Source organism: Anguilla rostrata, chromosome 7, assembly GCF_018555375.3.
Source record: "Anguilla rostrata isolate EN2019 chromosome 7, ASM1855537v3, whole genome shotgun sequence".
NCBI classification, from domain to species: Eukaryota; Metazoa; Chordata; class Actinopteri; order Anguilliformes; family Anguillidae; genus Anguilla; species Anguilla rostrata.
Window position 1 is genome coordinate 48,503,109 of NC_057939.1, and position 14,257 is coordinate 48,517,365.

General features: G+C 45.5%; 1 protein-coding gene across 3 annotated transcripts in view; it reads left to right on the plus strand.

Annotated features, from left to right (window-relative positions):
* mdfic (MyoD family inhibitor domain containing) overlaps nucleotides 1–7,593 on the plus strand; it is a 28,065-nt gene extending 20,472 nt beyond the window's left edge. Inside the window, exon 5 of one of the 3 annotated variants that reach the window (XM_064344837.1) lies at nucleotides 4,303–4,635. In XM_064344837.1, the coding sequence (XP_064200907.1) occupies nucleotides 4,303–4,550 (248 nt within the window). In that variant the 3' untranslated portion in view covers nucleotides 4,551–4,635. The other 2 variants (XM_064344835.1, XM_064344836.1) reach the window with 2 other exon arrangements.
* The last annotated feature ends 6,664 nt before the right edge of the window (nucleotides 7,594–14,257 follow it).

Genomic DNA, 14,257 nt, shown 5'->3' on the forward strand with positions numbered 1-14,257 from the left:
GCGTCCAAGGGGGATTTATCTCTCGGCTTCTGACTCATGAGTTTGCCTGCGCGAGGAATCCATAATAGCGCTAACACTGCGTACCCATCACTCACCCCGTGTGTCCTAACTCTTCTTTTTTTTAAAAATGAATGGCTTATACTTACAAAATAATTTATACTGCATGTTTGGGAAGGCCTTGGCGTGAATGCGTGTTGTGTACGGGTCCGGAAGCTTCCGCCCATTCTACCTGCCGGCTGCTGCTAAATCTTAATGTTGTTTCCTGTGAATTGCAACTAAGAATTTTGGGTTGCCATGTTCACAGTTCCTGTTAAGATGGTCGTGCTGAGGGAACTTAGGGTTGCCATGTTAGTATGACTCCCCTATGGTTTCCATGTTCAAATTCTTATTATGGTTGCCAATTTTGAGGAAACATAGGGTTGGCATGTTGTTATAACTCCCCTGGGGTTTCCATGTTCAAATTTCTCTTATGGTTGCCATGATGAGGAAACTTTGGGTTGCCATGTTGGTGGCAACACTTTGGGTTTCCCTGTTGATGTGGAATGCTCCTTCCTGTCCTTTTTCTCCCTCGCTGCGTCAGCTGACGATCGGTGGCACCTCCTCTCTGTCCCCTCTCTCCTCCTGTCTTGTCCGTCAGAGCGCTGCGCCTCTCTAATTCTGGCCTGTCTGTCGTGTCGCTGCGCTGATTTGTCGGCGGGGCTGCTGGAGTCGTGCTCCGCCTGCCTGCACGCCGCGGCCTGCGACGGCTGCTGCTCCCGCTGCTGGGCGGAGCTCCAGGACACCCCCGGCGAGGACCTGCGCTGCCCCGCCCGCTGCCCCGCCCACTGCGACCCCGAGCTCTGCGAGCCCTGCTGCGAGCCCGCCGAGTGTCTGGAGTTCTGTCTCGAGTGCGTCGACCTCTGCCACAATAGCTAGCGCTCAGAACCAGAGAGAGAGAGAGGGAGAGGGGGAGAGAGAGAGAGGGAATGCGGCCCAGGCCAATGACCCTGTAAGTGAACACATTAAGCATCGCAATGGTTTACAAATAAAAAACCAAAACTCCCACCCCTGTTATGTGTGACTCCTAGGGGCCTGTGTGAAAGCTTGGGGAGTCATATTCTGGACCCGATGTAAAGGCCAGAAACATGTAGATTTTCATGAATTATTGCACTTTAAAAAAAAAACAACAAAAAAAACAAAAAAGCAATTCAAATAATTTTAGACGTATCCCAGATTGAGGTCCTATAAATTTTTTGAAGAACTCTGTCCGTGTATGCTGATGTGACTTTGTCCAAAATGTATAATTCCATTATATCTTTGATGAAGTTTAGGCTTATGCTGTGTGTCTGTTCAAGGATTAGGCAAGGCAGAAGCAAGCACTTGCCAAGAGACATCATAACAAATCATTCTTACCTGAATTTTTCGCTTGCTGAGTGTACATATATTTTCCCATCACTTTGGGGTATTGGACCGGAAAACAGAATCCCCTCTCCACAACTGCATGCAGACACACACACAAGCACGCACAACATGTCACATGAATGCTTTCCTCCTCTGTCCTCATAACCCCTATTTCCCGCATTTCTCCTGGCTGAAGTCTAGCTGAGCTCTATCATGGCACCCCACTGCTTTATTTCCAGAGAGTAGCTCCGGCCCTCTGACCCATTCCCGCCACAGGGGCCTTTGTTGTCCTGGCGGTCATCCTAACCGCCCCGCTCCACCTGAGCCTTCTCCCGCCACTCGCTCCCGCTCGCTATGCGCCGCTCTACCATCCTTCTGATGTTGACCCTCCTCTTTCCCACACGATACCCGCGGTTTCCCCCGAGCTGATTTCGGCCTTTCCTCGAGCCGGGCGCTCCGCCGTCGCCCGCCGCTGGACGCCGTTACTGTGGCGGGTCCGCTCGGCAATAAATTTTCCCGTTATAGATCCGCCCGTCTCCGCTGTGTACATAACCTAGCCGCTGCCTTTTCCCCCAGATTCAGACTAATCACAGCTGCTAAATTATACATCCAAGTGAATAACTGAGTTATTGAAGTACATAATGTTATATATTTATATAATTTTCATTGCATAAATTAAATATAGCCGAGTTCAGGTCTCGTAAGGCGTTCAGAGTTTCCTCAGAAATCCGAATTAATTAAACTTTTCTGCGCTGTAATTCTCTGTGCGCGTTATTATCGTTAGTATTCACTGCTGCGTTTTCTTTTTTTTTTAAACGCGCATTTGCGCAGTATCGTGTACAATGTGCACTTGCACTCGATACAGAATGATCAGATTTAACGGTACCTTGTGCAGTTGCCTAAATAAGCAGATTCTGAGGTTCATTTGCTTCCATATTAAGGGCTTCATGCGTTCCTTTTTTTAGTGTTTATAATGACGATAATCTCCGCACGTCAGGAGCAGAGTACTGTGTGAAGCGCATTTCATGTGATTATCTTTATTTCCTTCCGTATGCTGCTGGTCAGTGCAGCCTAAAAAAGAACCACTTTGATTAATCAAATATGAGCGTCCAGTGGTCTTCGGGCCTATATGAAATATTCCCTCCTGATGTGGTTCTGCACTGGACTGTTCAACAGTCCTGATAAAAGCGATGCAAATGCAGCGTTATTAGCAATGCCCCCCCCCCCCCCATTTCATTTGCGTTGGAGTCGTGCCTCTCGTTCCCGAGCATCAAAGTTTTGGGTGGTGATTGAAGGTCGCTTCCCGGCCTGAGGTGTGAGGGCGGGGCAGCCGCCCCCCCGGAGCTTTCGCGGCTCTGCGGCTACACGGGGAGAACCGCGCCGTTACTACGGCAGCACAAGCCGCCGCCGCCGAATCGGTCTTTACCGTGTGACAGCCCGTCATCCCTGTGCACCCGTCTCCTCTCAGTCACGTCCTCTCACTTCTCAGAACGCCGCAGAGAGCCACAGCACACCGGCCGGTTTGCTGAAAAAACGGTGCGCTGACTTCATTTCGGAACGTTTCCAGGTCGTAATACTCAATTTAAACGGCTTAAGGTGTTTAACAAAAACGTATTTAAGAAAAATAACCTTTCTTGATGAAAAGTATGTCTTTGAGGGCATAAATTCGACATTGAAAGAAACTATTTTGACGGTGGCAACACGGTAAAGAAAAAAGGGGGTTTTGCAAAACGGTGAGAAATAACAGTAATTTGCCGTCGCGCCAAGAAGCCACGCAAGGCCCAACGTCTGGGGGAAAAAAAAGAGGTTAAATGTTAATCAGAAGAGAGAAAATTGTCAGCATTAGTGCAGCAATTTGGTGGAGAAATTTGGAACATTGCTAATCAGCTGTACATGATCAGTCTATGCGTTCGCATGATAATGCCGCCATTATTACAAAATCTACTAATCAGTCCCTAAGTGGAATTCATTCCTTTGAAATGCTCTGGACCACTGATTCCTCAATGCTGCAACCCCCCCCCCCCCCCATCTCCCAGTCCTCCCCCCCTCAGCCCCTAGCCCCCAGCTCCCCACTGGAATCCTAAACCGTTGGGAAGGAGGTGTAGGTTGGGGCCCCCTGTCAGAACGCTCTCCGCTCCACACTGTTTCCCCTCTGTCTGTTTGGAGTGTGACAGCTGTGTCTTCAGCGGTTATGAGAGACGCCCGTCTGGCAGCCCTGCTTGTAAAAGTCAGTCTTTTAATATTTTATATATTTAATCCGCGCTGGCTTGGCTCTGCCAGGCGTGTGGGTGGGTGGCTGTGACAGGCCTACAGCTGATTACCCTCCCGTGGTACAGTACTGCAGCAGCGGCAGCCATTTTCTCCCGCTCTAATTTCCACGAGAGGCAGAGGGGAGGAAGTCTGGGTGTGTTGAACTCGCAGCCCAACTTGCGCTGTGAAATTAACGTCTTAATTCGCTCTCTTCTGGGCCGGCTGAGTCCCATCAGCTTAGTGTTGCTGGCTAGTCTGTTCTGGTGTACGTCCTGCTTATTTACACTTAATGTTTTTTTTTGTTTGCCGTGATGGTTTTGTAAATGGCTGTGGGAAAAAAATAAATGCAAATGTGAAAAGTAATGCAGTATAATTAAATATGCAGTGGAAGCTGGAAGTCATTGCGTGGGAAGTCCTTGTAAAGGAGGTGCTGATATGTGTCGGAAGGCACAGGAATTTGTAATGTGGAGGCTGATTGGTGGCTCATTGCTCATTAGTGACAGGCTGTTGATTGACGGACAGGGTGGCCATTTATTAGTGTTCCAGTTTAATATATTTTTTGTTTGTTCTTAACATTAATGTTGCTCTTGTGTTTTGTATTTTTTTATTTTCTGCCGTCCCCGGCCGTGTGACATGCGACAATGCGACAATGCGACGCGCGGCGCATACCAGACTGCTGCGTGCACTGCATCCTGGCCTGCCTGTTCTGCGAGTTCCTCACCCTGTGCAACATGGTGGTGGCGCAGGCGTCCTGCGGGGTCTGCAGCCCGGAGGCCTGCTGCTGTTGCTGCGGCGACGACCTGGGCGACGACTGCAACTGCCCCTGCGACATGGACTGCGGCATCATGGACGCCTGCTGCGAGTCCTCCGACTGCCTGGAGATCTGCATGGAGTGCTGCGGGATCTGCTTCCCCACATAGGGGGAAGACCCGCATCCCCCCCCCCCCCCAATCACCACAGCGCATGCCTTTGGGCCCCCCCTGGAGTCCCCCCCCTCCCCAGGACACACCCACCACTGTGCACATTGGGCCCCACCTCTGCCCCCCACTGCCCCCCCCCCCCTCTCCCCAGGACACACCCACCACTGTGCACATTTGGGCCCCGCCTCCCGCCACCTCACCGCCCCCCCCGGGGGTTTGGTCCAGATCAGTCTGGAAGTACAGACTGTTCAGACCCTGACTGACTCGACCTGGGGTGGAAGACTCTGGTATGTCTGACGCACACGCGCGCTCTTTCACAGCCGATGAAGTGAGAGATATTCAGCACTAAAGCCAAATGCTAGTGGGCCCCAGTGACATTTATGTTCTAAAAATATATATCTGGAAATATACCGTCCCTGCTGGAATCCCACAAAGACATTTTTATACGTTGAATGCCAATAATGCTCGTATAGCACAGTTATAACAATATAATCCGCCTATGAATGAAATGGAAAATGGGGCTGTCCAATGGTCCATGGTATCACTGAGACGTATGTTAACCTGTCCTTTGGTTCTTCCTTTTCGAAATATGATACAGTAACGGCTTTTATAAAGTAGAAAATAAACTGTACATTTAGAACTGATAGAATTCATAGGCCAATATGCTTTATCAGTGGCTTTCATAGTGTTTCTGTTGTAACACTGCTTTCTTCCGGAATCTTCTATTTTAATTTTTTTTTTGGTTTCTTTAAAAGTGTATGACACAAACTAAAGAACAAGTGGAGCCTTTACATTACATTACATACCAAAGAATAACCGTCAGAAATGTAGTTTTGTTTTTTGTTTTTTTCAAGAAGAGATACCGTCTTACACTGTAATTCCTCCTATACATCTGTCGGCTACATCTTTGGCACTTCAATGACCATGTGTGTGTGACCAATCAGGGTTTTATCTTTTTCAGTCTCAGACTGTTAGTTTTAAAAAGCACATATACTGTATAAATAGCATACTAGATTTTTAATGCTTTTGTTTCAGCCATGTCTACTGTAGCTTACTAAATCTTAGGTCATTTTTTTTGGCTTGATCTATACAAGCTATGTATATAAAAATGGGAAATAATTATGCGTTTCTACAATTAAAACAAGAAAAATCAGTATTTTAGTTGTTCAGAACTACAGTGTTGGGAAATCAGCTGCACAATCACCCTTCTCATGTATGTACTTTTTTCCACAGTTTTTTGTATTAAGTAAGACTAATGTCAAGGAATGATCAAAAAAGTCTTAAGTTAGGAAATAAGAAATGGTTGAGCACTAAACAGGTTTCAGAGCTTTGTGGTTGACAAAGCTTTTTAAGCCAAAGATTATGCATCTCTATAGGCCTCCATGTTTCTGTGCTAGGTGCTATTCTGAACATATGTGATGTATGTGTGTTGGATATTTGCCATAACCAACAAACTGATATACTGGAGATACATTGGAAATACTGGCTTTTGGAACAAGTATGGGAATCTGTACCTTTTTCAGTGTTAAGTAGTCTTTTAAAAATGTTTATCGAACCGTGCGCGTTTTGTGTTTCGTCAGTGTTTTGTTAATTGCATCTCGTTAGTTAGTTACTCATGGTACGCGCTTGAAATCCCAGTGTGAACGGTCACTTGAGCTTTTGCGCTTCCGCGTTCGACTTATTTGCGTAATCATTTCTCCGGCTCTACCCACTAAACTGCAGTCATCGCACCAGAAAAGCAATTAATTACCCACTCCAAATCATCGCAGACCCACGCCTTGGGAGACCTGCTTCGGAATATTCCGGAATGAATGGAATGAATGGGACGTGAGTGAGTCCCAGCTGACCGAGCGAAAATCACGGAAGCAGAGGGGAACGTCTTACTCGACGGCGTAGGCTACCCTCAGCCCGGTCGTCTCCGTATTAATTTTCTCTGATAAATCGGTTATTTCGGGAGAGACGTCTTGAGTGAATTAGGAGCTGGGGTGATGCGTGTATCGTCCGTGCCAGATGCGCCGGGTCCATTTTAATGCCCAGCGCGGTCGTAAGGATACCGCGTGCGTAACGAAATGCTCGAGTCGGTGCAACTGAAATGCTGTTAGCGTTAGCATTCATATGCGCTACGTGCTTTTTTCCGCCACACCTCTCTAAACTCATCTGCCATTGGTCGGTTTTGTTGGTTCTTATTTGTGCTGCCCTTGCACTTGATGGCGTGATGGCAGTGGTTTCCTTAAATCTCAATTTTTCAGGTCAGGCAGGAATGCCTAAAATCTCTCCCATATTACATTATGGCCAAAATGCACTGTTTCCAAATAATCAGTGTCTGCTGGTTTGGCATGTTTCAGGACCAAAAAATGTATACAAATATCTGATTTGCTGAAGAAACCAAAGGCCTTGTTTTTGATTGAAATCCCTTCTGATTGAAAGGGAACCGCAACAACCAGCAGCCACTGCGGCCCTCCATGTTCGGAGTTTGACATCTCTGGTCTAGACTTATTTTCATACAATTTTTAGCCCTTTCCATCTACCCCAAATGTGAATTTTCAAATGTTGTTCAGTTTGTACTGCAAAGGAACTCATAATTATTCATTATTAAGTGGCTAAAAGTAGCTAAAAGTCCTTTTTTTTTGTCTTTGAGGCAGTATTGCATCATCATCCCGTTTGCAGCTGTGTATACATGTTTAAAATGCAGTATCATATCTGGACCAAAAAAATGTGTATTAGTGCATTTAATGCAAAAAGAGGTATTCATTCATGACATGCATTTTATTAGCGCGCTTTCAGGTGCGGTCCTAAATCGAGTGTCTTCCATAGGGGCGCAAAATGAAATGTGCTGAATGTGAAAGTCCATGTTCAAATGGTGTATTATTTATCTCCCGAAGCGGTTTGTTTCGTACTGCGTCTTTACCGATAACTTGATCTGCCCGTTCCGGCCTTTTCTGTCTTTTTTGCTCCTGTCTTGCTCGTCGCTTCCTAAATATCGTGTTCTGTAAACTGTAAAGCCAAACACTATTTTGAAAGTAAAATAAATAAAAAAACTGAAGATGTTTGTCTCGGCTCTATATTTTATTTATTTATTTTTCCACCTTGTAAAGTGTAAATGGCTTCGTTCATCGTCGAAAGGGAAGCTGAGGAGATGTTTGGCTTTGCTCTCATGAGGGTGATGCAATACATCTTCATCCCTTATGTGAGGATGACTTGGACCATGGACTCAAACTCCATCCTGAAAACTGTCCTCCATTCCTATCCCTATGTTCTCTGGACAAGGCTGTGAGTACGCTTCTTTTATTTTTAATGTTTGATAAATCAATTTTGTGCACTCCCCAGTCCCTGCCCACGTGGCTGCAGACCTGTTATACGCGGTACTACCCTTTCATACTCATGAGTCTTATCTGCAGATGCTGAGACCATGTTCCAGTTGCCCAGGAGCCAAATGCTTCAGCTGCCAAATCACCCTGTCGTGATAATTTCAGCCAGCTAGCCGTTCCCTGCCGCTGTGTGGGTTTGATGTTCTTTAAGCCTGCAAATTTACCCATTTGAAGTTTGTTTTTCAGTTGACCTTAAAATGGCCGGGGCCTCTTTATAATACAGGCTGCTTAGGAAAGCCTTAATTCTTAAAATTGCATTAAGATTCTGAGGTGAGGAACGTCCATGCCAGGTTTCAGTATGCAACAGTGCTTATCTCAAGCAGATCATATTTGCGACTTGGTGTAGAGTTTTATCTGAGATAATGATTTTATACTGTAATGTAATTAATACTTTATCGCGCACTTGTATACTGTATACTATACTTCAACAAGTGTCATCAGGTTATTTTAGGGGTATTCTACACTGTGTGGAACAAATCTTGTTTTTCTTTACCGGTAAAAGTAAGTTGGCATTTTTTAAATAAATAATGTTGCGTAAGAAAACGGCAGAATGATTTGTCAATACGTTTTTGCAGAAGTTTTCCATCACTGTCACCGGGAAGTCTTCCAGCGGAGTGTCAGTGGAGGTCGTGGCAGTGTTGAGAAGAAGGGGGGTGGGGGGTGCCATCATTTTGAGATGCCGCTCTCACCGTTTCTGACATTTCGGAAGGTGTCTCCGCGAGGCTGTGTGAAGGCTGGCCTGTAACGGGAGCGAGTCGCGCCGCTCCTCGGGAGTCCGTCGGAGTCGCTCGCTCCGGCGTAGACGCCGTTTCCGCGCGTGGGAGCGGGCGCTTGCTGCTGAGGGAGGGGGTGGGGAGGGAGTTGAGGGGGGGGCACCTGTTCTTAAGAAGCAAACAAGCCTCCTGCCGGGCCATGCTGTAGTTCTGACCTTTTGTCTGGGACCTGCCCCCCTGTTAACCTTTCAATTAACCCAATCAGTGTCCCGCCAGCTCTCCACCCCCACTGGTCTCTCGCCAGCCCTTTCCATTCATTCCGTACACTTTCTACCTTGGTGCGTTCTCTTCTGGAAATTTCCATCTTATTTCAGTAATGACATATAAATGTTCCCAATGGTGTGGGGCTGCGGTGCTATCGCACGGGGGGCGAGGTGGGGGTGGGGGGTGCGGGGCGGGGGTGGTGCAGGGGCGGCGGGTGAACTCCCCAGGTAAGTGTGTGATGACCTTTCACAATGTCACCCGCCTTTTGTTCTTTATAATTGATGCTCTTCTGTTCATTCCTGTGCTGGCACTCACCGTACTGTGATTTAAGGTGCGATTCTTTAGTTTCCCTTTTTCTTTTCTTTTTTCTCCTGCTTCTCATCTGGAGAAATGCGGTGTGTTCTGGGAGAGTAAGTCAGTTCTTTTTTTCAAAAAAAAAATACAGAAAATGAATCATTAGAGGTAGTGATGATTGCCATCTTCTCCAGTCACTGGCTCCACCCACAGACACCTCTGATTGGATGATCATCTTCTTCCCAAATGATTGACAGTTGTCCTCAGCTACAGAAATATATACACTCTGCAGCATTTATATTCACATTTTATAAAAAGATATTTTATTTATAGTGGCACTTCCATTGTTGCTTGATTGTTTCACGGATCTAAGGTGCGTTTATAATCTCACATGCATAGACATCAAGTGCCGACAATCAGTCGATATGCAATTATACAATTTTGCAATCATACATCATTGCGGAAATGCATCCATGTTTAAGATTGGTGGTTCTCACTCCAGAGCAATCCCAGAGATCACTTGGGGAAAGAAAACTCGGTCACGGAGTGGCTGTTTTCTGAATGACAATTACCCGTCAACATCGGTCGGCAGAAAACGCCTGTCCGACGCAGGCCTTTTTTTCACGGAAAATTGAAAATTTTGGAGAGCAAGGGGCTAGATGTGTTCCGGCGATTCATTAAATAATACTTCTCTAAACTGAGGGGCTGCCCTGGACAGACCATGCATAATGCAATCATTTCCTTTCTTCTCCATCACATCAAAGTTTGAGGGGCCGTCGGTATCAGACGTAAGAAATAATGCGACGGGATCTCTCGTTGGGGGTACGCTCGAAAGTAGCCCGTGCGATGTCACTCTCAATTACTGTACACAGGTACTGGCCCCATTAGAAGTCCCAAGTGTGGGTACAGGTTACTGTTCTATGCAAATGAGGTCATTACTCGGAGAATTTAATTGGATATGACACAAGGACCAAATTATGTACTCCTTAATATTTATTTGCCTGTAGTTCTTTTATGGGGTTATTATTGTCTCATACATCTTTAAATACGAAATATGAACCTTACGCAAATATGAGATACACAAACATCTTTTGGATTTTACACACAAAATAATTGCCTCACAAATATGTTTTTTCACTCACAAACAAACCCCTCTCATATACATTCATACATTTTAACTTCTTGACACATTTTTTCGACAAAAGACCAATGTATGGGCATCATACAGCATTCAGCTGTTCAGCTATGCCTTCTTCCACGTATGTGCTGAAGCAGTCGCCCCTTTTGTACTTTTATATCTCTCAGAAGTATTATGTTCTAACTTTATTAACCAGAGAAATGATGCACACAGATTAAAAACCAAATGATTCCCTGGTTTGTGTTTTTTAAGCAACGTGCTACCGTGTTCAGTGCTAACGCTTTAAATATTTAAAGACCCCCCCCCCCTGCTCACGAACCCTTTACGGTTTTACGCGAGCATGTCGCTGTGTTTAATCTCCCTGTTACCTGGAGGCGCCGCTTGCATGATGCAGAGGTAGGGAGCCGCCGTCGGAGCCATCCTTCAAGGCGCTCGGTCCTGTCGTTACATTATAGAGAAGTTCAGTTCCGGCACTCGGGTTTGAAGTCTCGTCCTGACAACGTCTGCCTTAAGAAAGAAAAAAAGGGGGGAGGGGGGGGGAGGGAGGATTGAGACATAACAAGACGCTTTAGTATTTATCCGTTTTTCAGAGAAACGATGATTTCTTGGCATGTCGTGTTTTTAAATATCAAGCATCAGGCATGTAAACGGAGCACCGGTGTCAGGCCCTGTCTCCCCGCTCTCTGGGGTTGTGTGGAGGGGGGGGTGTGGATTTGGGGTGTGTGTTTTCATCCTTTCCCCCTCTTTCAGAAGCTTTGGGCTGTGGGAGAGGCACATTGAGGGGGAAAAAGTGCAGTGAATATGGCCTGTTTATTCACTTGTATGTTGTCCTTGAACTATAAATTAGATGTAACCACGATTATTTGCCATTTGCGGGTGTGCCGGTTGTTGGCATTAAAAAAAAAAAAAAGAAAACCTGTCTTTTTTTGTTGTATTATTCAAATTGATGATTCAGGTGGCCTCAGGTCACCCTGACCGGTCGACAGCCTTGCCGTCTGCCGTGCTTTGATATTCCAGGGCCTTTTCAGGGGCTTGCAGCTTCTTGCCCTCCAAGGCAACTTAAGGGCATTTGACACTGACATCGGTTTCGAAAACACGTGCTATACGAGGCTAAGGCCTTTTTCGTCTTTTTCGGTTCGTTTACTGAACCCGCAGGTGGGCGAAGCGGCACCTCTCTCTCATTACCGCCGTGGCGAACGCTCTTCTAACCCGCAGGTGTTGTTTGCAGCTGGCTGTAAAAAGAGTGAGCGGAGGTAAGACTCTCTCTCTCTCTCTCTCCCTCTCTCCGCGACTTCCGCCGTCGACCGAAATGTGTTTATTTTACCCTCGGCGGCGGCGGCTTCACGCGGCGCTGTCGGATTCTTCCCCCCGTCAGATCCGCGCGGCATGTCAGCCTGCTGTTTGTTTGTTTGTTTGTTTGTGTTGAGCTGAGTGCTGTGTTGTTTTTTTGTTTAGTTCTCTCTCTCTGTCTCTCTCTCGACACGCTCGGGCGTAACGCAGCGGAGCCGGTTGCAGGTGCGCTCCCCTCCCTGCCACCTGCGCGCTCTTCCTCGCGGGAGCGGCGGGTTTCTGTCACCGTCGGCGACGCTCCCGCTCTGCACAGCTCTATCGCGTCCCGGCGCCGCTCTCCGCGGCTGCCTGTCTTACGCTGTTTACCCTCCAGCCATCAGGTGTAAAATAGTCACTGTCTCTCCTGTAGTACTGTGTGGCCTGTAAGGTGTAAAATAGTTACTGAATCTCCTGTAGTACTATGTGACTTAAGATGTGGACCTGAGAAAAGGAAGAATTTTAACACCCAAATGTGAAGTTATGAAGTAGTATTAACATTGCGAGAGAGGCAGGAGGTTTTAAGAAGATGTACTGTACTAAGGACCATTTAAATGTGTTTGACAAGTTAATTTGATACGAAGAGAAAGTTAGGTTTATTAAATAATGTTAATGCATTGGAAATTGAACTGTAGACAGTAGATAAAGTTTAATGTCATTTTTAAAGAAAGGAATATGTCCACACTAGGATAGGTGTTGGATTAACTATTATCATGGTGTTACAGTGCATTGATGCCTACATATGTAGGTTTAAGCTTGACCTGTAGTATCTTTTGTTACAAGTAATAATATTTCATAAAACTAAATAATTATCCAGACGCAAGTGCTTTAATGTGATAACATTATGCTTTTTGAAGATTTTCTCTTTCAAAGATACGTATCACAATATCAAACAGGCTTCTTTTTTTACTACAGTACATACAGAAAAAAGTTGGAAGCGCCAGTGTCCTTGTTTGCTACTCTCAAAAAATGTATTTGAATCAAAATTTTTCATTTTTGTTGGCTTGTAAGCTTAAATATTAATCACTGATTGTATATACAGTGGCTCTCCTGGTGTTTCACTCTCAACTTGTACAGTAAAACAATGATATGAGCCAGTTTTATTGCCCCTGTAGTACTGTATTTACATGGCGGGGCACGCAGCCGAAGATGAAATATATGTAAACCAATAGATGTTAATAATATATGTTTCAATTTTAGGTGCAGCCCAGGCAAGCCAAACAGCGATATGAAATATTGCAGAGTGAGGTCGCGCTGATATTGATAGTTCTGTCGTCTCGAGGCACCCAGAGGCTGCTGGGTATTCTCAAAGCCGTGCCGTGGGTGTACTTTTCTCTTACCTGTCGCAAGAAGGGAAACGGTTATGCAACTGCTGTGTTTCAGCTCATGAACTGTCATTTTTATTTCAGGAGAAGATTTTTTTTTTCCTAAACACATAGACACTCGAGAGTGTTTTAAGGTTGAGCAGACAGGTGTGGCTTTTTACCAGTACCCAGGTGAATAGCACACCTGTCACCTGTCAGTTATTGATTTAAATTTATAACAGGATGTAAATTAAGGTCAAATCCACACCTGGATCTGCTGTACCTTGGATTGCCTAAAGTGTTTTATGTGGATGGAAAACCCTTTGTCTCCATGACTTCATGATTCAAGATATAATATGTAAAAAATGCTAATCTCTAGTGGCAACTGTGGTAGGCTGAGCTAACACACACAGACCTCCAGCGCATCTACAGAACAGACTAGCTGCAAAACTGCAGCAAAATTAAGCAGAGGCTGGCTGTTTGCATATTGCAGGATGCACTCGCTAGTCCATCCCTTGCTAAACAGAGACAGACTTGGAATGTGGAGGTTGAGGATTCAAAATAATATGGGCATATGTCTTCTTTTCAGGTTATATTTTTAACTGTTTTGTGTATCCTGCAACCTACCGCCTATTGTTTATTTAACTTCCTTTGTCGCACGTCTCTCCCAAAAGAAAATGGTCACAAAGGACCTTCAGCCAGGAGAATAGTCCTGACACTGATTGGGGGTTAAAATGCATATGCTAATGTCCTACATTAGAGCATACACTGGTTGTTAATAAATTAACACATGGCAGAAAAAATTCAGCTTAGCGTGATGAATTTCTGTACGGGCTGTCAAGTGTGGTATTATTCTGGGGGGAACGTGACTCGTAAATGGCAATACAAGCAATGAACTGTGATATTTAAGTGTACCTTCTTCACAGCCTCTCAGAAAGCGGTGGCAGAAATCCTGTCCTCGTCAGAACGCCGGGTCTGTGGATTCATTAAGAATGACTCACAAATCTGGCGCGGTATTACCTTTCTCAGAAACGCCTGCCGTCTGATGCATAATTCTGTCAGGAATGAAAGAAGTCAGAATTATCCTTTGCTCCGATGACAAATAAAAAATGCATTCAATGCGCGCTGAAGTGCGAGAGCTTTCTGCGGAGGCATGAATTAAAGCTTTGTGCAAAAGTGGAATAATTAATGGACAATAGACAAATCTCAGTATCAGAAATGCTCTTTTCAGCCATGAAAAAGTGAATTATTGAAATGGATTCCACTTTTTGGTATTCCGTGTTTTCATACACTCCAACAA